Source organism: Rhinolophus sinicus, chromosome 16 (assembly GCF_057876585.1).
Source record: "Rhinolophus sinicus isolate RSI-liver-muscle chromosome 16, RSI-T2T, whole genome shotgun sequence".
NCBI classification, from domain to species: Eukaryota; Metazoa; Chordata; class Mammalia; order Chiroptera; family Rhinolophidae; genus Rhinolophus; species Rhinolophus sinicus.
Genome location: NC_142516.1, coordinates 116,700,822 through 116,726,281, shown reverse-complemented (window position 1 = coordinate 116,726,281; position 25,460 = coordinate 116,700,822). Strand labels below are relative to the sequence as shown.

Below are 25,460 nucleotides of genomic sequence, written 5' to 3'. Positions count from 1 at the left end.
AGCCCTCCCAGGCCCCGCCCCTCGATGTCGTCACAGCCAGACGAGCCTCCGGAGCCCTTGGGCGGACGTCAGCGCTCCTGTCATCGCCACGTAGCAGACATGGTGAGTACCTCTGCTCACCACAGACCCTAGCGTTTCCCCTCGGACTTCGGTAGCCGCCACGACTACAGCTCCACAGCCTTTGAAAGGAGCTGATCTTGCCTGGGCTCACGATGGCAGCTACGAACTCCGTGGTCTGGGCCGCCTTCTCCACCGCCTCCCCTCTAGGGCCGGAGGGACACTGCCCCGCGCAACCTTGAACCTCCCAGCCCGGCTGCATCTGGACATGCACTTTCTGCACTTCCTCCTTGTGAATGCATTTTGAGAACGAGGGGTTATTAGGCGTTTTTGAAGGTTTTGAAGGATTGCACCTGGGAAAGATATGAATAACTTTTTTCAAATACCCTATTTCCTTAGTTCCTGTAATGTCACACTTCCGGTTTCCCTCCTGTCTAATTGCTCAGCCAGGTCCTCCGATCCCTATTTTACATGTGGTGGTGTTTTTCAGGGATACTTTTATTTACATCCAATGCTGTCTCCCAAATGTGTATCTCCAGCATAGACCTTTATTCTGAGCTCCAGACCGACGTATCTGATTGTACCTGCACTTGAATAGCTCATATATATTTCAAACTCAGCAAGTTCAAAACTGACCCATCATTTCCATTTCCCCTCATCCCACACACCTGCTCTTCCTCCAGTAATCCCTACCTCAGTTAATTGTGCCACCGTTTACCCTGTTGCGCATCCAAAAACCAAAATCATGCTCAATATCTCCCTCTTCTCAACTCCTAAACATCGGATCAATAATCAAGTCCTATTGATTCTACTTCTAAATGGCTGTCAATTGTCACTCTCCTCTGTTTTACCATCCTTGTCCTTGCCACCATCAGATCTAACCATCTGCCATGGTCTCTTAAGAGGTGTTTTAAGCAGGCCTTTACCAATCTGTGTCCCTGCCTGGAATGGCTTCTTCCATCTCCACCCCCATCTTTCCTTGGAGTTATTCAGACTCATACCTACTCACCCTTCAGATTTCAGCTTATTTCTTCAGAGAGGATCTCAATTCAGAAGTCTAGGGAGATTATAGTGCTTTCACATATGATCTCTTATGGAATCTTCACAACCACCCCGTGAAGTTGTACATTTTTACAATTTTACAGAGGAGAAGACAGACTTGAGTGATTAAATTGTGTAAATTAATACAGTAACAGTTAAACTTTGCTCTTGCCTATCTTTTTTTTTTCACTTGAAGTTTATTGGCATGACAATTGTTAGTAAAGTTACATAGATTTCAGGTGTACAGTTCTGTATTACATCATCTATAATTCACATTGAGTGTTCACCACCCAGAGTCAGTTCTCTTTCCATCACCATGTATTTGATCTCTTTTACCTTCATCTATCACCCTCCTCCACCCCTTACCCTCTGGTAACCACTAAACTATTGTCTGTGTCTATGAGTTTTTGTTTCTCATTTGTTTGTCTTGTTCTTTTGTTGTTTTTGGTTTATATACCACATATCAGTGAAGTCATATGGTTCTCTGCTTTTTCTGTCTGACTTATTTTGCTTAGCATTATAATCTCAAGATCCATCCATGTTGTCACAAATGGTCCTTCGATAGATGAATGGATAAAGAAGTTGTGGTATATATACACAATGGAATACTATTCGGCGGTAAGAAAAGATGAAATAGGACCATTTGTGACAACATGGATGGCTCTTGCCTATCTTAACTTTTACCTTCTTGTCTTTCAGTATCATTAAATATTTTTTTATCCAAATGGATGCATAGTATTTAACTGATTTCTTTATTTAATGGACTTCTTATTGATAGCTATTTATGAGTGGTTTCCAATTTTTTTTATTATGACGAACAACAGTATGATCCATGCACAACATTGAAGCTAAATTTGCCCTGAACTTTCTTGATCATTTCCTTAGTATAAATTCCCAGAAGTAGAATTGGGGTAAAGGGGATGGCCTTTCAACCTTTATAATTTACAATTTATGGAAAATAAAAGCAGTAACCCTTAAAATAATGTGACAAGGGATTTGTAAATGTGAAAAATGGTAATGGCACTTACTTCGTAATGTTCTAAGGATCAGGGTTCATATATGTCCAGTCATTTAGCACAGTACCTTTTACATGTTAAGAGCTCAGTAAATGTTAAAACTTATTTATTTCAAAAGAGGGTTCTTAACTGTAGTGTGGTTCTTCAGCCTGTTTGGGATATGTTTTGAGAATTTAATGAAATCTTTGAAATCTCTTCCCAGAAGAAATCTCTCAGAATAATTTAAATTATTCTCAGAATAATTTAACATATCATTTTTCATATGTCATCATCTACCTTAAACTCAGACTATGGACTCACATTAACTGCTGATCGATTCCATTTTGCAAGTGCTTTTTCCCCTTTATAAGTTGCATTTTCCTATGCCATTAAATATTCTTCAACAGCATGATTTGTCATGGCTGTATAATATTCATAATTATTTAACCAATTTCCTGTTGTTGACGTTTAGGTGAACGTTCTTATACCTGAATCTCTGTATTTTTCAGATTTCCTTAGACTGAATTTTTAAATGGAGGCTTTTAATTCTTATTGCCACTTTGCCCTATGAAGCATTCTACCAGTTTATACTTTCACCATCAGTGATATATTAATTTCCTCTCATTACTCATTATCTTGACCACCAGGTGTTATCATATTAGATTCAATGTTCTTGTCAAATTCTTACACTGGTTCTTTATTATTGATATCTTCATGTCATTGTTAAACTCATTGTTAAGACTATAATTTAGAAATATTATCTTAAAGCAGTGGTCCTCAGCCTTTTCACATTATAATCATTGGCATGGGGAAGGGAGAATGGAAGCTTTTAAATACCCCTGTGCTTAGGCCCACCCCAGACCAATGAATCAGAATTTCTGGGGGTGCAGCTCAGGAATCAGTATTTTAAGCTCTAAGGTGATATCAATATGGAACAAAAGTTGAGAACCCCTGATTTAGAACTTAGGGTGTTTTGTTTTTCTCTGAAAAAGGAATCAACTTATGAAATAGCTTGGAGAGTGAAGCTTAATTAATGCCTTAATCTAAATTCAATTAGATTCTAATTCATATGAGGTTGAGTTTGTTTTGTATTACAATGGAATTTTTGTTTTATATGTCTTAGGTGATTTCAGAGACTACGGATATACTCTTCAGAATAAGAGGAGGCCTGGATCTAGCTTTTCAGCTAGCTACTGCTAATGGTAGGTCTGCTAAAAGCTCTCCTTTTTCGTTATAAAATTGATAATGAACTATACTGAGAGTCTCACCATTTTGCAAATGAAACTGACTGAGAGATAAACTGTCTAAGATCATATAGTTAGTGATATAAATTGTATTTAAACTTAGACATTGTGTTCCAACACCACTCCTAGTCGATGGTGCGTCTCTGTGCAAACTAGAAAAGGATGTCTTCTTCCTTAAAAACTTTACGGCTCTTGCGGAGAATTGTCACAATATATATAAATATCCATAACGAGCACAATGTAAATGATGCACCCAGATTTGTACATTGCAGATTTGAAACTGTACATAACCTTGAGTCTCCAGAACCCACTCTCTTTAATGTTTTGTTGTCTTTGAATAGTAGGAGAACTCTAGGGGAGAAAAACGAGCAGGGTTTGTATAAAGCAAATTCTAGCATGTCTTCCTGTTTCTGACTTGGGCTACTGCCACAAACGGAGGTAAAGAGTATCAGTGAGGAAGATGAGGAGTTGTGTTTGAGATGTGTTTCATTTGAGATGCCACAGTATATCAAGTACAAATTCCCAGCAGGCGTTTGGTTAAGGGAGAGTGGTCAGGATTGGAGATAGAGAACGTAGTATCTCTGAAAGATGGTAACTAACACCTTAAGAAAAAATGAACTCACTCATAAAAAGTATGATCATGGTGTCAGAAGACAGGAAGTTCAGAAAGACAAGGAATGAAAAGTGCCAAAATCCCTTGAAGGAAATCACCAACTGGCTATTGTTTACTGGCCCTGTAGAAACAGAAAAGAATGCAGATCGGTCTTTCTGACTCATCCCTTCATACTGAAAAATTGTTCTCAGTCTTGGTCCACATTCCAATTCCCACTCCCACACTAATTCAAGCAAGTCACCCAGGCAGGCATCAGTAAGTTTCTAAATGATTCTAATGAGCCATCAAGATGAAAACCATTTTACAAGGACTAAATCAAACCCAATCTCAGGCCTATACTATCAGTATAAGGGTAGTTGTTCCCTAATATATTACTTGGATATGGATAAAGCCTTACAGTTCACAACTTGATATAAATTGAAGATGTACTTTGTTATGAACTTATTGAAAAGTATAATTAATCCGTTAATCAATAGATACAATGATGTAATTTCAAATGTAAATGAGGACTGCAGATACTTTTTACCAGTCTTCTTACTTGATTGTATTCCTCATCCTGTATCAAACTCTTTCAAACATTCAATGAAGGGAATCATTAATGAGAAAATATAGAGGAAGGAGGTGCTTAACTTTAGAGATATCACAAATTTTTTTTAGATCACTTTAAATCTTGGTCCTTCAGGGATAAACAGAAGGTAATCTAGGAATTATGTTTGCAGCTAAAAATATTTAAATTCAGCTTTCTGAAACACATCAAGAGGTTTTAAAAGCTCATTTGTTATAGGTAATCTTTTCTACCACAACCCCAAGATATTTATTTTTCAAGATATTAGTGTGATAATTAAGTAAATATTTTAACCAGGGTTAAATAGGTTTAGGATTTAGGAGTATAAACCTGAGACAAGTATTTAAACATAGTTGTCTTCTTCAAATATATCTTCCTATATAGTTTTGATTTGGGGACCATAAAAATGTCTTACATATTCAAATATTCTATTAAATTAAAAGGCAATCCCTGAAAATGAAGTCAGACAAATATAAGTTTGATGATATCGCAAAGGGGAAAACAACTACTGTGAGTTTAGAACACAGTACTTTAATTGTAGAATCTTAGTGGGATATAGTCAAGGAGAACAAGAGCTACAAAGAAATTTGAATTGCATTCTACAACTTAATTGCTATAATTAATATGTATTTTGAAAGTAATTGGAATCCTTATACATTGCTGGCGGGAATGTAAAATAGTGCCGCACCTTTGAAAAGTGATTTGGCAGTTCCTCAAAAAGTTAAATATATGAAAACCATGTGACCCAGCAATTGTATTCCTAGGTCATCACCTAAGAGAATTGAAAACATATATCCACACAATAACTTGTGCATATATGTTTACAGCAGCATTATTCATGATAGCCAAAACAGAAACAACCCAAATGTGTATCAACTTATGAATGGATAAACAAAAATGTGTTTTATCTGTACAATGGAATATTACTCAGCCATAAAAAGAAATGAAGTGCTGATTCATGCATGCTATGGATGAATTCATAATATGGATGAATTTTGAAAATATTATGCTGAGTTAAAGAAGCCAGACAAAAAAGGCCACAGAATGTATGATTCCATCTATGTGAAGTGTCCAGAACAGGCAAATCTATAGAGATAAAAGGTAGATTAGTGATTGCCATGGGTAAGTGTAGGAGAATGGGGAATGGCCGCTGGTAGGTACAGGGTTTCTTTGGGGGTGGTGAAAATGTTCTGGAATTAGATAGTGATGATGGAAAAACCTTGTGAATATAATCAAAGTAACTGAACTGTACACATTAAAAGAATGAATTTTATGGTCTGTGAATTTTATCTCAATTTTTAAAAAGAAAGGCAAAACAATTTTTTTATAATTATTAAATCTGGAGAATAGATATTTGGGAGTCAGTTTTACTATGCTCTACTCTTTTGTGTTTGGAAGCACTCATGTTGAAGAGTTTAAAATTTTTCTTATTAGCTTCTATTTATTTTTTTAATTTAGAAATATTTATCAAGAAAGCACTAAACCATGTGTTGAGTGACCTGTCAACAAAGCTTTCTTCAAATGCACTGGTGTTCAGAATTCGCCACAGTTCAGTGTATATATGGCCTAACAGTGACAAAAACACCATTCCAGGAGAACTGACTGATAGTTCTGCTTGTAAGAACATAATGCGCTTTATCCAGTGAGTATGTTTGAAGATTGCTAGAAATGTTTTCGAAACATCATTTCATGTTATAAACATCTCTGTATTAAAAATTTAGATTTGAACAGGAAGAAGGTACAAAACGAAAATTCATGAGGAAGAAAGACAAAAAATTATCAGACCTGGTAAGCAAATCATCTGTCTTCTGAATGGTAAAACTTGTAAATCCTTGATTTTGAAGTTGAGATTTTAGAGATTATTTAATCCAACTCTCGTTTTTTTACAGATCAGATTAGTGAGGTCGAGAAAGATAAATGATTTGCTTGAGATTATATTTCTGTTTTACGTATCTAAACTTTGTCCCATTGTAATACATGTCTTAAGGTTTTCGGGGATGCTTTGTTTGCTCCCACAAATTATTTAAAAATAAAAAAAAAAGAATCATTCTGAAACTTGACAGTGACACATGATGCTTGCATGAGACAGTAAATAAAAGATTTACTTTTCTTCACACTGTTCTTGGTTTCTTAATTTTTGAGTTCCTCCATGCCATGTGCCACAGATTTTGTCAGATATTGGAGCTAAAAAATGGAGCTTCTTCTTCAAGGCAGGAAGTTGTACAAAATTTGACTGTAGTGTTTTTCCAGGCTGGTAGGAGAAAATAGGGTGGACATGAGGTTGGAGAGATGGGCAAGGACCACTTCAGGAGAAGCTGGACTAAACCAGGAGCTACGGTGATAAGGGAGGAGGCAAAGGATACAAGAGACATGTACGGAATAAAATGGATTATACTTGGAAACAATTTAATTGATTATGGGATGACCAGTTTCTTACTTGGGTAGAGATGGAAGATGGGAGAGACCTGAGGTCAGTCTAGGTCATGTTATGTTTGAGACACCAGTGAGGTGTCCACATGATAAGCTGTTAGATTTACAAATATGGAGTGTACAAAAATTCTGTGGGTTGTAGATAATGATTTGAGAATTACCAGTCATTGGAGCTTGATATTTTGAAGAGTACAGGTCAGTTATTTTGTAGAATGTTCCTCAGTCCGGTTTGTTTTATCCTTCTGTGTGATTAGATTCAGGTTGTGCATTGTTGGTGGGACTACTACAGACATTGTATTAAAGAGGCATATGCCATCAGTTCCTAGTATTGGTAATGTTGACTTCGATCACTTAATGTGGTATCCACCACTTTTCCCACTGTGAGGGTACTCTGTTTTTTTCACCTTATAATTAGTATCTCATGGAAAAATACTTCGAGACTATGTATATCCTATCCCTCATCAAATTTTTACCTACCACTTCTAGCATCAATTGATAATTTTTGCCAGCATCCAACATTGATCCGATGGTTGCAAAGTAGTGATTTTTCTAAGTCTATCGTTTCCTTCTGTATTTATTAGATGACATTATACCATGAGGAGAGCTTTTCCTTTTCTCTATTTATCTATTGCTTATCTGCACAGAAGCATGGATTCTTATTTTATTCATAGCGTTATAATCTGTTACTATGAGTATTAGTTATCTTGATGCTCATATTTTCCAAGATTTGGCCAGTAGAGACTCCCTCAGTCTAGCTCCAGTGTTTTTTTTGAAACTGTAGTTTTGAGTACTTCAGGCCTTCTTCCACAAGCTATTCCAGGCACATCATATACTTTTCCTGTTCCAACTCAGGAGCCACCTGTTTCTCCAGGAGTATACACATCTATACATCCATACTAATCATATATATACACACACATACATAACACATACACTCACATTTATCTATGTAAATCACATTTATACCTCCAGTTCTATTTCAACCTCACACAGTCCCTAACCTTTTCTCTGTGAGAAACCTGACTTCCAGTATCCTCAGTATTTTGCTAAATTTGTTCAATATACAAAAAGTATTTTCAGAATTGTTCCATACTACTGTCAAAATCAACCCTGCTAATAGAGTTCAATATTTGTTTATAGTTCTTTATGTCTTTAGAGCAAGGGTATATAGTTTAAATGTTCCTTTAACGTGTGGTTATCGTATGTTGTTCATTTGACTTTTGTTTTTAATTGTAAGTCTATACAAAAGTAGAGAGAATAATGTAATGAACCCTGGTGAACCTATACCAGCTTTAACTTTTATCAGTACATGAGATCAATCTGATTTCATCGTCATTCTCCATTCACTCTCCACCTCTCTTCATATTATTTTGAAGCAGAGAAGAATTGTTGTTAAGATTTGAGCTTTTAAACAATTTACTGTAATATAGTTTTGGTCCTTAAAAAGCCCTTTTACTAACCCTTTATATTTAGTGTTCACTATGCTATAAGTTGACCATTACTGTTTATCTTCATAGCATCAAGTAGTAAATATAGATCTTATGCTGGAAATGTCAACCTCTCTGGCAGCTGTAACTCCCATCATTGAAAGAGAAAGCGGAGGACACCACTACATTAGCATGACTTTGCCGGTTGATGCAGTTGTATCTGTTGCTCCAGAAGAAACATGGGGAAAGTAAGTATGTTATAGTAGTACTGTCACATTTAAATGAGGACCCTTCCCCAGAGTAACCAGAGTCCACTTTTAAGTATCATACTGGCATATCCATGGTAGTAGTTGTTATTTTTACTATAATTTACTCCTTGTTTATTATTAAACTAAAACTCATCTAGTAATTAAATGTTTATTTCGAGGAAATAGGGTAAGCTGCAAAACCAATAGCGTTTTTGCTTTATCTACACAGAGGAAACATTGAGTTTATTTAACTTTTCATAATTTGGACTTTCTTTAATAAACTTGGGCCAATCAAGTTTTTTGGATTTTTTTGTTTTTACTATATTAGGGATATATTAACTCCATACTTTCTTTTATCATAGCTACTGTAACTTTTGTTAATGCACTTGTATATCTTCCACAGTGTTCGTAAATATCTAGTTGATGCAATTCATAATCAACTAACTGATATGGAAAAGTGCATTTTGAAATATATGAAAGGAACATCTATTGTGGTCCCCGAACCACTGCACTTTTTAATACCAGGGGAGAAAAATCTTGTAACAATTTCATATCCATCAGGAATTCCCGACAGTCAGCTGCAGGCCTATAGAAAGGTAAGCCCAATTCATTTATTCTTAGAAAAAAGTGACTGTCATTCATTTTATATTTAATTATAAATTTCTAGTAACTGGAAATTATTTTATGATTTAACTTTAAACAGAATATTGGTTTTATATGTTATTTAATTTCTGTTTTCATAGAACTTCGTTTTTACATATGAATGAAAAAATATTACACTAAACCCATATGTAACATTTTAATTTTATGTGCTCAGACAATGTGGTTTATATGTTCTATGAAATTTTTTTATTTTTCCATTATGAAATAAAGAAATGAAAAGATGCTTACATACCTAGAGCAGCTGATGGATGAATGTTAATAAATTCCTTTTCCCTTCCATTACTGTCAGGTTTGTGAAAGAGACAAGATTCAAGTTAGGGAAGGGAAATTAGGATTAATGCTAATTCTAATTAGAATTTATAATAATACTCCATCTCCCACCTCCCAAGGTTATTGGGTTTTATTAGAGGCATTTTAAGAAAACATGCTCAGCCTTCAAGAAAATGAGATTTACTGGCAAAATGACTGGTTTTAGAGTACTTATTTTTGATGTGTGTCCTTTTCTGGCACCCATCAAAGTATACATGGGAGCAGCTTTCTAATCTCTGTCCCTGAGACGAGGTATAATACTGGAACCCTCTGCACCTCTCTGTTAAGTGCTAGATGAATCGATTTGCAGAGGCAACAGTGACATGAGCTGATGGTCCCATTCAAACTGCTGAGTACATAGGAGATCCGAAAAAGAAAATGTCAAATTTTTCGAAGTAACTGTTATGTATTATACATTTGAGAATATTTTTGCATTTTAAATATGCGTGTTTTTATTTTGAAGTCATATTGGTTGGTTTCATACCATCAGTTTCTATTCTAATTTAATCACTACCCCTTGTATTTATTTTGAATGATTTTTCAAAATATTTTGATGTAATATCATTGTTAGTTATAATTTACTCATTTACAAGTCTGTTTCAAAACCAATCTTTATCCTGGGTGTATTTTAACCAACTGTGTTATAATAATTTAAAAATATCTCAGTTCTCTCACTCTTAACAAATTGTTTTCATTTTTCTACGTTCCCTTCCAGTTTCTACCCATATAATATAGATAAACAAAAATATATTTTGTTTGGTTTTAGTTTATTCTCACCCTCTTTGACCTTAGTGATTTAAAACCTGAGTGTTTGATAACTCTTATAACCAATATGTAGTTAATTTTCTGTTTTATATCTTTAGTTTATTTACTGACTAGGAATCTAAATCATTTAACTTTTTTTCTGTTCTTTCCTACTGATTCCGATTTCATTTAGGAGTTACATGATCTTTTCAATCTGCCTCATGACAGACCTTATTTCAAAAGGTCTAATGCTTATCACTTTTCAGATGAACCATACAAAGACGGTTACATTAGAAATCCACATGCTTATCTCAATCCACCTAACATAGAGACTGGTATGGTGAGTTTAATCATTATTTATCGGAGTCAATTGATCATGAATGTCATTAGTTTCTTGTCTGTACCCAGTGGGATTTGTAAGAATTGATTCATGATATATGTCATCCCTAAAACATAATTTACCATCCATTTCTTTTAATAATCATTGTTTAAGATAGCAGTCATTCACAGTGGTCTAAAAAGGTTAGGAATAGATAGCTATGTACCACATTTCCCTTACTGAAATTTCATTCCCTAGTTACTTTAAAGCCTTGTCCCATTTTCATTTCATTCTGAACCTGAGAAGTCATGCCAATTAAGGGCATAGTCTACTCAAACTACACTGGAACAGAAGTCTAATAAGGCACTACGACGTGTTTTCGGTGCAGCTTCTGTGCAGCACGTACCTGGTTGCAAGGGGCAGATCTTCACTGAAGGTTGCTCACATACAGAGCGTGGGGGAAGCTTCCTTTAAGTATACGTGTGGGCCAGTAAGTAAAGATCTCATGGGCATCCAAGAACAGGAATATTTGTGCAGCTGGGCCTCTTAGCACAAAGCCCCTGCCTCAGTCTCAGGCCTCTGTTCACTCCTTGATGGCATTTCTGCTGCTTTCTCTGTGTATGTTTTTGGTCCTAACTAGTCTGTTCCTTCCCTTTACTCTCTTTTCTGAGTTTCACAGCTTCTGTTTCCTCATTGTTTCAGCTTTTGTAGAACTTTTCCTTGCTGTTCCTCATAGCTGCTTGCTCATTGTTGCATCAGGTCAGCTTCATGCCCTGCTCCTTTCTGCCTGAGTCACTCCGCACCTCTCAATTCAAATTCCCAAGTGAGAACACTTGATTGGCCATTTTGTCATGGCATTTATTCAGGACGTGCTGAGTCTCCAGGCACTTTGTAAGGACATTTTAAGAATTAGAAATGAATATATGATACAGTGTGTACCCAAGGGGAATTAGGGGTCCCCTGCTAGTCCTGGCCATCAGTTCCATCTGTAGGAGCTCTGGGCAGACCAGCTTCCCATAGAAAGACCTTGGCTGGGCACTCACCATTACATGTATTCAAATGAGCCTTTAGTCAACATTTCAGTGATACTAAATAATTTCACTTACTTTGCTTATACAGGAGGAAATCTTGAGAGACCTATTTCTAGTTAAAAATCTTGCTCTGTCACAGTCATAGAACCATAGAATAAGAAATACAAAACTTAAGAGTCTCAAACAATGTAACTCTTGGTTTCCTAGTAGATTGTGACACTGTTTTCTCAGACTATATTTAAAACTCCTCCAGGGTAGATAATGTATCATATATTCAGTTTTTATTCTTAATGGTTCCTTACAAAGTACCTAGACACTGAGAAGGTACTGAGTAAATGCTGATTGATTTTCCACAACGAAATGGGTCATTACCTGTATTAGATACAAGAAGTATCATATCACTCGGCTGAAATCAACGTGTCAGCAGGCCATCCTCCCTCAAAGGCTCTTGGGGAGAATCCATTCCTTTCCTCTTCAAGATTCTGGTAGCTGCCAGCCTTCCTTGATGTATGGCTGCACCCCCTCAGTATCTGTCTCCATGGTCATGTTTCCTTCTCTTCTCCTTCTCTGTGTCAAATTTCCCTTTGCCTTTCTTTTATAAGGGTACAACTTACGGTTGCATTTTGGGCCCATCTGGCTAGTCCAGGAAAATCTCCCCATCTTAAGACCCTTTTCTATCTTTCCATTTAAGATAGCATCCACAGGTTCCAGGGATTAGGCTGTAGTATCTTTTGGGGACCATTTTTCATAATTGTCTAGTTATACATTTTCTATGTGTGCTTGAGAACATATATTCTCTAATTGTTCAGTGAGGATTCTATATTTGTCCATGACTCTTCTTAACCTAATTTAAAAAAAAATAATATACCAGTTTATCAAAAAAGACATGTGTATTACTAGCATTATACTACAAGAAAGAATTTATATGACATTGGCCATTATTTAAGGATCTTTAAATAGCCTACATAGGCTATCACTGGAAGGTTTACAAAATTGCAAACATTCTTCATATAGCCCATTATATGGATCCTTCATTTGTTTGTTCATTCCTTTATTCCTTCCTTCATTCATTCATCATTTATTCAGCAAACATTTATTGACTATTATTTGCCAGGGCCACTGTAGAAGGTTGAGCCCAGAAATAAATAAGATACAGTGCACACCCTATTGAATTTACATTATCAGCGTGGGTAGGGAGACATTTAAATAATAATTTATGTGCCAAGTAGTGGTGTTTTGAAAAATAAAAAAATTGAACAGTACAGAACAACCAGGGCAGGGTGTGGGTGGTGAGGGAGTGTGCATGCCATTTTTAGGTCAAATAATCAGGAAAGGCCTCTGACATTTGAACAGAGACTTGAGTGAAGTAAGGGTGCAAGCTCTAAAATTATATGGGAAAAGAGGATTCCAGGCAAAGAACTGTGAGACTCTGATACCAGAGCGTCCCTAGCATATCTGGACCTAAAGCAGAGCAAGCCACAGGGGAGGAAAGTGGTAGGAGATGAAGTGGGAGGGGAGGCCAGCAGGCAGGACTTGACAGACCTTATATCCTTTGGTAAGGACTTTGGACATTTAGTTAAAAGCCAGGAGGGTATAATGTTCCACTGCTGTTCTCTGAAGGCATTTGTATAAGCAACTAAAGTTAACAGTCTAGCTCTGAGTGCAGTAAACTTGACTCAGGTGTATATAGAATATACGTGCATCTATCTTAAGTTAATGTTTTACTATATTCCTTCTTTTTATATAGATTTATGTGGTCCAGGGCATATATGGTTATCATCATTACATGCAGGATCGAATAGACGACAATGGCTGGGGCTGTGCTTACCGATCTCTGCAGACCATCTGCTCTTGGTTCAAACACCAAGGATACACAGAGCGATCCATTCCAACACACAGAGAAATTCAGCAGGTACAGAACACGCCATTTCAAATTATAATCAATTGTACATTTCATTAGCCCTTAATACACCACTACTAATTATTACCTCATGGTACTGACCTCTTTGTTTTAAAGGAAAAAAATATGCTGGTAATCAGAGAAAATGCCTTAAGTGTAATTGTTAACAGCTGTCTTAAGTATGGGGTGTTTTTTTTGGTATTTTTAAATACATAAAGGCTCTGGTGGATGCTGGCGACAAACCAGCAACATTTGTCGGGTCCCGGCAGTGGATTGGCTCCATCGAGGTACAACTGGTACTGAACCAACTGATTGGAATCACTTCAAAAATACTGTTTGTCAGGTAAGGACACTTGAGGAAATTAGAGACATCATTTCAAAGTTTGCCATTTTATTAAAATAATCAAAAAATTACCTTTTTCCTGCATTTGTTTTCACTCCTCTCCTTATTGCCTTATAAATCTCATTTTTCTTAACCCTAAATTTTTGGGGTTAATTTTTAGAAGACATTTGAGTTTATGAGTAGACTCTGTAATATATACTTACATGATCGGTCCTAATTATAGCTGAGAAGAGAAAAACTTGGGAATATGTCAACTTTGAATGGAGTTATAGAAAATCAAGTTTTTTTATGCTCAAGTCTTTAAAAAGTCTTGAAAGGAAAAAAATCAAATGTTGATCTATGACTGGCCTTTTTGTTTACCTCCTGCTTTTTCTTCTTAAGATGTTAATAAACTAATAATATATTCATTTCATTTTTTCCAATATAGCTTAGCCATAACTCTTAACAGTAAAATATGAGCAAATCTAAATTAGATTGATTTCTATGGCCACAACTAGCTTCCTCCTTTTATGAGCTTATGTTTTAAATACACTTTCTACTATGACAACCTTGATAAATATAGTAACATTATCCTTATTTGTCCAAGTACTTCAATACATCTGGTTTCACAATTGCAGTCTGGGTTGGCTGTGGAAATCAGTGCTAACAAATATAGAATAAGTAGCGAAGCATATGGAGATTAAAAACTGAAAGTTTGGGCACATTAATATATTCCTTACTAAGCAAGAGGTAAGGTTTAGCACCACCTGGCACCTCCATTCTAAAAAAAAAATCTCCCTTCACCTGTACGTCTTTCTTTTTCTTCTCTATATAGTACATACTATATAGGACGTTGAAATATTCCCTAAAATTATTATGTTGTACTTGAAAACATTTTGTAATTTTCACATTGGTTTTACAGACATTGTCTATTTCAGTCCTAGAATCTCTTGTCATGTAGACCCGGCAGGTATTATTACATTTATCCCAATTTTAAAATGAGGAAATGCAGACTCAGAGTCTGACAGCAAGAAGAACCCAGGGCTTAAAACTCTTTCTTTTGAAATTAAATCCACCTATAAAAGACCCCTGGGCATCAAAGTGACCGTTTTCAATCTTATATTAAAAACCCAAGCCCTTTAAGCAGTCCCAGAAGTGAAGAATCGAGGCCTTCTTGCTTCTTCCCTAACACATTTACTGGCATTAATTGTTTAGAAAGGTTATGTTGCTTTAAGTTGCTCTCTCAGTCAGTTAATTTACCACTTAATTTAAATTTATATTAGTATTTTTCAGTAACCAGCAAAGAAAAAAAAAGGTAGAAAACATTGATTCCTAAACTCGTTATCTAACCTTAGTGTTAGAAATAATTCTTCTGATAAAAAATGGCTTCTTTCTAGCCAAGGTTCTGAAATGGCCTCTCAAGGACGGGAACTGGCTCATCATTTCCAGAGTGAAGGAACGCCAGTAATGATCGGTACGGTGTTTTGCACATCTTGGGCTCCTTTGGTAGAGTGGAGAGTATGTAAAACTTACCAGTAACGTAAATAGTTAATGGCACGTAAAGTCAGTCATTTTTAAACATTTTAAAATTAGCTTTTATACCATACAGAATGTCCTCTGGATATTTATTTTAAAATTTGCAAGGCAGGAGGAAAGTTACAAAAAACATTATAATAACCAGAAGAAAAGGCCAAGAAGAGAAATAACTGTGTTCAGATATATAAAAAGTGGAAAGCAGTATGGAAAAGAGGTGAAGTCACTCCACTGGGCTCTGTCACTAAGTTTGCTCGCTGTGTTACCTTATTGCAAATTACTTAACCTCTCTGGGTTTTATTTATAAAATAAAAGGATTGAATTAGCTGACCTAAAGAATCATAATTCTATGAGGAACAAGACATGTCCTGTGATGACAGAAGGCAAGTTAAGAGCGGAGTGTAGGAAATGGAGGGAGGCAGATTTCAGCAGCGTATCAGAAAGAACTGAATGAGTGCATAGCTGTATCATTGGAGGTACTCAGAGCAGAGGCAGCCCATCTGTTAAGAGTGGTACCACAGCAGTGATGGTTACTCTGTGGGGAGGAGTTTAGACCCTCTGTGGACCTTCCTAAATGCAGCTTAGGTAATTTTATAGATATGGCAAAGGAATATAAACCTTATGTGATTATAGATATGATTGCATCTTTTCTGTCTTAAAGATGTAATTTTATATTTTCAGAGTGTTTTCGACACTGTGGTCTTTTACAATGTAGGCTAGTCAATTTTAATGCTGTTAGATCAATTCATAGGTATAATAATCTTTTTAAATTGAAATTGAATAGAAAGTTATTAACATAGTCCTATTTCATATTTCCTCTTCTGTAGGGGGAGGAGTTTTGGCCCACACAATACTAGGAGTTGCATGGAATGAGATTACGGGGCAGATCAAATTTCTGATTTTAGATCCACATTATACAGGGGCTGAAGATCTCCAAGTTATTTTGGAAAAGGTAAGTATCTATTCAACACAAATTTAGATACAAGGCACAGAGCCCGGAACCAGAGGATAATAAACTGGCTGTTACCAAAAGACAGATTATAAACCGAGGGCAATGATCCTCACTATATGGACATATCTAGAGCTGTGAGGAGGCGGCATCTCCCAAAGGCCCCACCTCCAATTATCATCACTTTGGGGATTAGGTTTTAACCTATGAATTTTGGAGGGACACAAATACACAGTCTATATTCTGAGGGAACATTCTGCCTCTGCCTCTTTACTTTCTTGTAGAACTTTTCCTGTTTGACATTCCCAGGCCAGTCACCTCAAAGGAAAGAAGCATGGTTCCCCTATCTGCTCCCATCAGTTTCTGGTTTGGGCACTCTCTACCCACATCTATTAAAAAAAAAAAAAATTGAGTCTGTTTACCTGGAGAAGGCCTACATGTGTAAAAGGATCACAAAAAGATTAAACAGAGATAGTATAAGCTTTTTTTTCCCTTCTTATCATTAAGAAAACAGATTTTAGGATATTAAATTAACTTATTAAAGTTTTGCTAAAAATAGTAGATACTGAAAATAAGCTTATTTATGTATAGAAACAGGTCTCAAAGATAATAAACCAAACTTAGCAGCTGGGAGCAGGAGGACTGGTAGAAGATTTTTTCTTTTTTTAATTTTTTACTTTAATCTCATTTGACTTTTTACAATGTATATCTTGTTTTTGCAATCAGTAAAAGAAACATGAAAAAATTAAAAATCATCTCTACTCAACCCTCCTGCCTCCACACTAAAAAACAGAGCTAACACACTATCTCGTATAGGAACTATGAACTTCAGTGTTAGGTCTCAGCTAAAATACCGTGCAGCTTCCCAGCCAGTCAGGGTAAGGAATAAGACCACTACTTGTCACTCACTCCGTGGTATTTTAAGAGTCCTAGCTAGCCTCCTCACAAGTATTTTGTAAACAAAGCATTTCATTTCAGAATGATACAACAGAGCAGTTGTCAGGTGGGTCTTAAGAAAATAAATCAATGGCCCTAGAAGAAATTTGATAAACGTTTATATTCACAATGAGATTTTTGTTTGAAGTCATTTTCTCTGCTGGGGAAAGAACTGATACTGACATGAAGAATGGAAAGTGGAATGATTACAGCCTGAGGAAAATGAAAGGCATGGAATGCAATTCAAGGGGCAAGCTCAGATTTCTCAACACCATATTTCCTCATAGCTAAGATGCCTCTGCATGGAACATATTATAATCTTTTAAGAACTACTAAGAAAAACAGACTGCCAATTAAACTATCACATACCATCAACTGACAGACTTGTAAAACTATATATCTTAGAATCAATAAAATGTGGAATTTGAAGTAATAGTTACCATAAGGAAGCTTTTCTTTTTTATGATTTCTATGATTCAATACCATAGAATTAAAAAAAATTTTAAAAAAATTTTAATTCTATGTGAAATGGACCCAAGTAAGTTACTTTTCTATGCTTTATAGGGATCCGAATCTTTGAATTATACACCGATAGGTATTTAGAATCTTATTCCAAGATCCTGCTGACAGAGCAGGATTGTAAAATGTTACAATGTTACAAAGTCCTATAACTTTGTAAAATGTTTTCCTTTCCCTTCTCCCAATGTAGGGCTGGTGTGGATGGAAGGGCCCAGACTTCTGGAACAAGGATGCTTACTATAACCTATGTCTTCCTCAGCGACCAAATATTATTTAAAATACCTTGGACTTCAAAGACAGTAGTAAAGTTCACTATAAATTTGTTAATTAAAAGTTTAATTTCAAATTAAATCCTGGGTGTAGTTTGATGGTTTAACCTATGATTTTTTTTCAAAGGTCGTAAATACTACACACAGAAAAGAATTTATTCTTTAGACATTCCTTTAATACCGTAAAAGACAAAGCATGCACAACCAAAATATTATAGCATGTAAATACAGGTATTCTTAAATGTTATCTTCACTTACAAGTTTTCCTCCTTCTCAGGAGTGTAGAAACACCTGTTGAGCCAAAAGCCATAGCTTGTAAGCTAAGCAGTAGATTTGCACAAAGTGAAGGCCTCTTCAAACCTCTTCATAACCAACATGACATGACATCTGTTGTTAAAAAAACATATTAATATTAAAAACTTTTTTTAAATGGTTATCTCCCCAACCTTCTTCCGTGTAGCACAATTTTTGGTCTCTAGAATCAGTATTAAAATGTGTTCATGAGAACGAAAAGATATACTAGAAATAAGACTGCCAATATTCAAATGAAACAATAAATTCTGTGCTAAATAAGAAATCCTTGAGGGAAGAAGAAAGAAGAAACTATGAGTTACTTACCAACACTTCCTTTTTCCATTTATATTCTCTGCACTTCCAAAACTTCGTTTCTGTCTGAGCACTGGAACACAATGATCTGTATCGGATCTTTCACTTGTTTTTTTTGCCTGCATACATTTAATTGACGTAAGAAATTTGGCACATTCTGGAAATCCACATGACCAAGCAAGATCTTCAGCTGTTTGCCCATTCTTATTACATAAACTGAATTTAAGACAAAAATCGAGTTAAATAAAAATTAACAATTGTTTAGACTTTTTTTTTTTTTACATATATCTTCTTAACAAAGGAGCTTTGGGCTCATACAAATGTTGGTTGCAGAACAGAAGAGGTAAAGGAAACAGAAATTCCATTTTTGCTCACTGTTGTATCTTCTGTGGCTAGCAGAGTCCAGCACAGAGTGGGCATTCCAGTTTTAAGTAATTGAAAGAGTATTCTGTGTTCAAAACAATGAATAAATTCCCAAAGAAAATCAATGAGAACTTCTATAGAACGGATTTTCCTAAACCAAAACTAAGATGTGACAATGCCAGAATAGATGAGCTGAATTGCAACTCTGATTGCTCAGGATCCGTTTGTTTTTTTTAATTACACAAATTGAATAGTATCAGATATTAACAGCCTGAGTCAACATTTAAATGATAACACTAAATTATCAATCAGCAAGCATCATTTTTAAGAGCACATGTAATTCATCTCAGAAGTCTGACTAGTTTAATCCAATTTAAAGCCACTAAGTTTATACTTACTCAATTTGGGCATCACTGGCTACAAGCAGGCTAAGGCATTCCAGGCTCCCAACTTTTGCTGCCTTGTGTAGTGGAGCTTCTCCAAAAACATCCTTAAAGATAAGACAACACATCTTAGTTTCTCCCCAAAATACTTGTGGAAGTCGGTGAGTGAAGTCTAATTATTATTTGAGGAAGCTATTTGAGTGGGTTAGAACTGCATTGTACTAGACTGAATTTTTTAGTTCGGTTTTTTTTTTAATAAAGTCACTTGGTATGCTATTAATTACAAAGTTTTCATTAATAACAATGTGTGCAGCTACATACATTAAAATTTCAGTGAGTAAAAGCAAAATAAGAGTTCTAAGTAAAAAATATTACAATTTAAAATTCACCATACTTGATATTCAATGGACGATGTAGACCACCATAAGAAAGTTCTGCAGGAAACTATAATGGTTGTGAGCATGTTTCAATTGCTATACTGAGACTTTTAATTTGATAATGCAGTAATTGTTCCTTTAGAAATAAACTGTAGACCTATGTATGCTGTCCAATGTAATAGCCAGTAACCATACATATGGCTAATGAGCACTTGAAATGTGGCTAGTCTGAATTGAAATGAGCTGTAAATGTAAAATACACACTGGATTGAGAAAACGCATGAAAAGAAAATGTAAAATATCAGTAATGTTTTATATCAATTACATATTGAAATGATAACATTCAATACATAAACTGAGTTATAAATTAAATTATAAAATTAATTTCATGTTTCATTTTACTTATGTGGCTACTACAATATTTTAAATTACACATGTGTCTTTCATTATACGCGTATATTTCTCTTGGACATCGCTGGTATAGATATGTTTATAACAATGCTAACAACTGAATATTTGGGCATCTAAAAAAACGTGTGTGTGGATTTGGGGTGGAGGGGAGGGTTGCACACAGTAACAATCAGTTACCTAGTTACCTGTTGGTTGAGGTCAGCGCCCGTTTGCAGCTGCCAGAGAAGCAAGCAAGCACAGCCGCCACCTGCGGCCAAGTGGACAGGCGACTGCTCGAAGGGGTTCGGGGGTGCGTTGACTGAGTCCCCGGTCTCCAGCAGATGCTTCAAACTGTCCACCTGCGGGAAGAGAACAGTTCCAGCAGCCCTCTTGCCTTTGTCCAGTCCCACACCCTCCTGGTTTTCGACCTTCCAACTCGGAAGAGGCTTGACCGGCAGCGCCCAGTGGTCAGTCCATTTCACCCTCACTAACGCTTCGGATAAGACAGACATCTGGAAGCTTTTAAGCCTGTGGGACAAAAGGGGCCCGAGTCTCACCTCTGAGTTGCAATCAAGCAACAGCATTTCCCGCCTAACAGCAGAGGACAGGAGTCCTGGGGCGAGCAGAGCAGTGTGGCACTCGCTGCAGACGCAGGTAAGAGTGCACAAGCCGCCCACGTATGGAAGAATATAAAGATCGCTGAGGCCAGCCGGCCGGCCCCTCACCGCCGTGCCCCAGCGCTGGCAGCGTCCCAGCAGCCTATCCTTCGGCTGCGGGGCCCTTTCCCACCCCTGTGGCTGCAGCACGTACACAAACACTGGCACGTGCAACCCGAAACTTGGTGCCGCTGCTCAGGAGGAGCGAGGAGAAAGCTGTGTGGTCCCACTAGCTGATTGGCCATCTCGGAGGTGCCAGGCCCGCCCACCTGGGGGCGGGGCCCTAGGCCTCCCCTGCAGCCCCCACCACCACCCCGCCGTGGAGCCTCTATACGCGTGCGCCATGAAGGGCAGGCTCCCGAATTGTTGGGATGCCGCGGCATCCATAAGGCGCGCTGAGTTTGGCACGTCTCACACTGGCGTGCCCAGCTCTTGAATCCCTGTGGAGAAGTGGGCGTCGTGGGGGGAGGTTTTGGTTTCCGCCAGCACGCACGTAACCGGGAAACGAGGCAGCAATAAGGAGATGCGCGGCGCCCGCTTTGGAAGCCGCTACGCGTGGTGCTGCCGTCGTGTCCCCCGGCCCCCAGCTCCGGAGGAAGGAACGCGCGAGTTCCTTCTGCCTCAAGTTCCAAATCGCCCCAAGGCTTGCCTCTGTCACCCACACCCAGGGCAGGTGGGAAGGAAACAAGAGCTGGGGGCGCAGGACGGGGGGCAGTGTGAGCTAAGAGGACGGGTTTTACTACAGGGACCGCCTTACCTCACCCCCCAAATTAAATGATTTATCAAACCTGACCCATTGGGTTTTCGGGTTTAAGATACCATCCCCACGTTGGGAAATCCTGTAAAATAAAGCAACCATTGTAAAGTACCCGCTCCTGCAAATAGGTTAAAGCACCGTAGTGGACTTGTGCCCCGGGGAAATGTCCAAAGTCCACACTATTAAACTTGAGCTCACTGAGCTTGGGACGGCGTGACATAAAGGAGGAAAGCAGTGCGGGGAGAGTTCCCGGGTAAATGAAGGAGCCCAGGCCCTGGGCGTTTATGACGTTGGGCTCCTCCTCCCCATGGGCAGGGTTGACTGTCCCCTGAGCTGCTGGCGTTGGGGGGCGGGGAGTAGAAGGCAGAAATTCAGGGATGGGGGAAGTGGCTCTCCTGGAGCTCCTTATACTGTTCAGCTCAAGTCATTCTTTTTGGTAAAACTTTAGAAACAGACTTTCTGACTTCAAACTGTAGCTAGACCACATATACAATCTCTTGACTATCTTTTCTTAAGCACTTTTGTTTTCCAGTTTAATCTAGCTAAAAACTAAAGCTCCAGCCATATATTTCTTTTCCCTGAAAAAGTCTTCAGTGACTCCCTTCTATCTACTTTTGAGAACAGGACTGAAAAATAGATATATTTATTATTATGCTTCTAGAGGATAAGTTCATTGTCCTCTACAAGTAAGTGGCCTTTCAGTTATAATTTTAGCATATTATCATATAAATTTTAGCATATTGTTTATTTTGTAATGAGCCATACAATAATTTTGCAATAATAAACTTGTATTACTATACTGATGCACTGATCCAAGAGATCGTTTCAAACATTTTTATTCATATGCAAGCTTGAACATAAATGTGGATACATATTCATGTTCAAATACATATATAGAATCGTGCTTTTGTTCTGTATTTTTTATATTTAAGCTATTCACAATACCTTTTTATATTTAAAGAATAGCACTGCAAAGGTATTGTTGTCACATGTCCGTATTGCCAATTTTCTCACATTTATCAATTATGTAAGCACTATTTTTTAAAGCATGTAATTAAGCTTCAGGTTTGCACAGGCTCAATGATAATATATATTCAAATGTCTACTTCTTCACTGTTTTGGTAAGAAGTAGGAAAACTTGGAGGGTGTCATTATTTTTCAATTCCCCTCCTAGGCATGTCTGTCTTTCAATGATATATTGTAGAAATTACAGATAATTTATAAAATTGAATGAAGTAAGGAAAAGCGTGAAAAATTAGTTCTTAAAATTAAACCTTTAGATGGGGTTGCTATTTTTGGAAAGGGGAGGTTACAGATAAGCAAGTAGAGAAAGCTAGAATGAGCCATATGGTACTGGATTCGTTGAAGATATTAAGTATGAACTTATACACAGGTTAATATAGATACAGAAATAATTATAAGTATGTGTGTATACATGGGTTAGTATGACATGTCCTACTTCTGCCTACTGTGAGGGGACCTAGAAGCAGTGACACCCCAGTAACAATGAACACACCAAGCTCTCAATCTTGGTTTCTAATACTGTCTTCTAATAGTAAGAGAAACCAGAGCTCCTTAGAGAAACTGCTGATTCTAGGGACGGGGTAGGGAAAATACAAGAGGAGCCTGGAGCATCTGGTGCTGCCAGAAAGTAAGGAAGTGCTCAAAAAACAAAAGGGTGGATGCATGTCAAAGGGACACAGGAGTCAACCTGAAAGAGCTCAGATGGCCAACCCTTATTGAACACAATGTACTGTTGGATTATAATTCAACAAAATAGATATCCATGAGTCCACACTGATATAGATGATTGAAAAAATAAAGAAATATGCGGGAAAAGACAAATGTTCCTTACAAAAGAATTCCAAACATTTCATGTAGATACTCCCTGCTCCAGGAAGTGGAGACTAATCCTCCCCCCACTCTGCCCTCTTGAGTGTGGGGTACCCATAATGACTTGCTCCCAAAGAGTAGAGTATGGGAAGGGGGAAAAAAGTAATTTTATGGTGAACACTACCTTGGCCAGACAATTGTTACATCATCAGTGATAAGTCATGTTGATAGCATGCACCCCTGATATGATGTGGTGAGGTCATTTCACTTCTTGATATTCTTTCCTAAAGCCCATCACCCAAGTCTAACCACGAGTAAAGCTTCAAATAAACCTAGACTGGGAGACATTCTTCAGGATATCTGGCCATTACTCTTCAAAACTGTGAGTGTTATGCAAAACAAGGAAAATCTGAGAAACTGTCCCAGACCAGAGTTGGCTAGGAGACATGATGACTAAATGTAGTGTGGTAACCTGGACGGGACTCTGGAACAGAACAAAGGATAATAGTGGGAAAACTAGTGAATCCGAATAAAGGGTAGGGTTTAGTTCATGGTAATTTACAATTTTGGCTTCTTAATTGTGACTAATGTACCATAATAATGTAACATTAACAAAAGGGGAAACTGGGTGAGGGAATTCTCTGTACTACCTTTGCAACTTTTCGGTAAATCTCAAATTATACTAAAATGTTCTAAAAAAAGACTTGAGGTGACTTAACATTAAACCATTATATATTATATTTCTTTCTGTATGCCATAGCCATTAAAGAAGTTTTTGTTTATTCGGATATTTAACTTCACTTTTAAGTAAGCTCTCTTTCCAAATATAATAATGACAGAAGATACCTAAACCAGCATGTACTAGTTTTAATCAAACAAGGAACAAAATTCTCATAACCAGTCACTATTTAATTTTTTGTTCTGATTAACCAATACACTTCTGATCCTCTGTAAAACACACTGCCCATTGCATTGATTCCTGGAAGGTCTTATCAGGCTGTCCTCTAGAATGCTCAGTTACTTGGGCTGATATCAGTTTGAATTTTTTCCACATTTATAAGGATTATGATAATATGTAATATAATTATTATATAACTGGTGAAATATGAGTGAGAAGTGAGAGCTATAATTTTTAGGAAAACTAAACTGAATGCTTTTAAAAGCATCAAGTTGCTATGAAAAACGCTTTCAAAGGGGTGAGGGTAAATTAACTGTAAAAGATGGGGAGAAATAGTTCTACACTACATTTATTATACATGGGAGCCAAAAAGAGGAAATCATTTTGCGTGTCCAATTAGCACTTGTCTCAAGGCAAGAGAGGTGCCTCTCCCAGAATGCTCTGTGTGCTTCCAGTATTTGGCCTTTACTCTCAGTTTCACAAAGGACATGGAAGCAACCTACATGCCCATCATTGGATGAATAAAGAAAATGTGGTATTTACACAATAGGCAAATCTATAGAGACAGAAAGATCAATTGCCAGGGGCCGAAAGGGAGGGGAAGATTCAGGCATAACTGCTAACATCTACTGGGTTTCTTTTAGAGTTAGGAAAATGTTCCAGAATTAGATATTGGTGCTGGTTGCACACAGCAGCTGGAGATGGCACAGTAATTAGTAAAGAGGATCTGGGAAGGAGCCATCAGTGTCCACTCCACCTGCCCTTCCTTTAAAATCAGAGATTTCTTTCAGATTTTATGTCATCGATTCATGTCTACAATTTATATTACAGAATTTTCTAAATTTACTGCATGTTGTCAAGTTTCAAATGATGATTTTTATATCTCATCTCAAGAATTGGTATTAAAAATAAACACATACTCTTGCTTTTAAAAATCTTCTTAGTTCTCATTTTCTGAAATTAGAAAGTACTAAATTTTGGCTTACCTTCTTGCCAGAGTCCTGCCATTTAAAAAACTCATATTAGTTTTGCTTTTTTGAGAACAGTGAAATGATGAAGTGCACAGGTGCTACGGGCATTCCA

General features: G+C 37.1%; 2 protein-coding genes across 4 annotated transcripts; one reads left to right on the top strand and one right to left on the bottom strand.

The window, feature by feature from the left end:
• Window position 1: 1 nt before the first annotated feature.
• On the top strand, window positions 2-18,196 carry UFSP2 (UFM1 specific peptidase 2). Of its 2 annotated transcripts, none has more exons than XM_019736149.3 (12): window positions 2-102; window positions 3,217-3,295; window positions 5,974-6,157; window positions 6,237-6,303; window positions 8,463-8,620; window positions 9,024-9,216; window positions 10,530-10,676; window positions 13,434-13,598; window positions 13,805-13,929; window positions 15,306-15,382; window positions 16,269-16,393; window positions 18,036-18,196. In XM_019736149.3, exons 1-12 carry the CDS (start codon window positions 25-27, stop codon window positions 18,120-18,122), a joined length of 1,485 nt encoding a protein of 494 aa, XP_019591708.3. In that variant the 5' UTR covers window positions 2-24; the 3' UTR covers window positions 18,123-18,196. The 2 variants fall into 2 exon arrangements, with proteins under 2 accessions (XP_019591708.3, XP_088649401.1); XM_088793275.1 differs by lacking the exon at window positions 18,036-18,196 and adding an exon at window positions 17,475-18,014.
• Window positions 18,165-21,145, bottom strand: ANKRD37 (ankyrin repeat domain 37). Of its 2 annotated transcripts, XM_019736162.3 has the most exons (5): window positions 20,791-21,135; window positions 20,440-20,592; window positions 19,482-19,573; window positions 18,733-18,936; window positions 18,165-18,501 (listed from the first exon to the last, which is right to left on the bottom strand). In XM_019736162.3, coding segments are annotated over exons 1-5 (477 nt in total). In that variant the 5' UTR covers window positions 20,818-21,135; the 3' UTR covers window positions 18,165-18,500. The 2 variants fall into 2 exon arrangements, with proteins under 2 accessions (XP_019591721.1, XP_019591720.1); XM_019736161.3 differs by lacking the exon at window positions 18,165-18,501 and having other exon boundaries at window positions 18,729-18,936; window positions 20,791-21,145.
• Window positions 21,146-25,460: the final 4,315 nt, after the last annotated feature.

Coding starts and splice junctions, on each gene's coding strand:
- UFSP2 (XM_019736149.3), top strand. CDS start 25: ATGTCGTCACAGCCAGACGAGCCTCCGGAGCCCTTGGGCGGACGTCAG. Junction 3,296..5,973: donor TCAGCTAGCTACTGCTAATG/GTAGGTCTGCTA, acceptor TTTTTAATTTAG/AAATATTTATCAAGAAAGCA. Junction 8,621..9,023: donor CCAGAAGAAACATGGGGAAA/GTAAGTATGTTA, acceptor TATCTTCCACAG/TGTTCGTAAATATCTAGTTG.
- ANKRD37 (XM_019736161.3), bottom strand. CDS start 20,817: ATGCTGTTGCTTGATTGCAACTCAGAG. Junction 19,574..20,439: donor GCGCTGACCTCAACCAACAG/GTAACTAGGTAA, acceptor CTTATCTTTAAG/GATGTTTTTGGAGAAGCTCC. Junction 18,937..19,481: donor GCCAGTGATGCCCAAATTGA/GTAAGTATAAAC, acceptor TCTTAAATTCAG/TTTATGTAATAAGAATGGGC.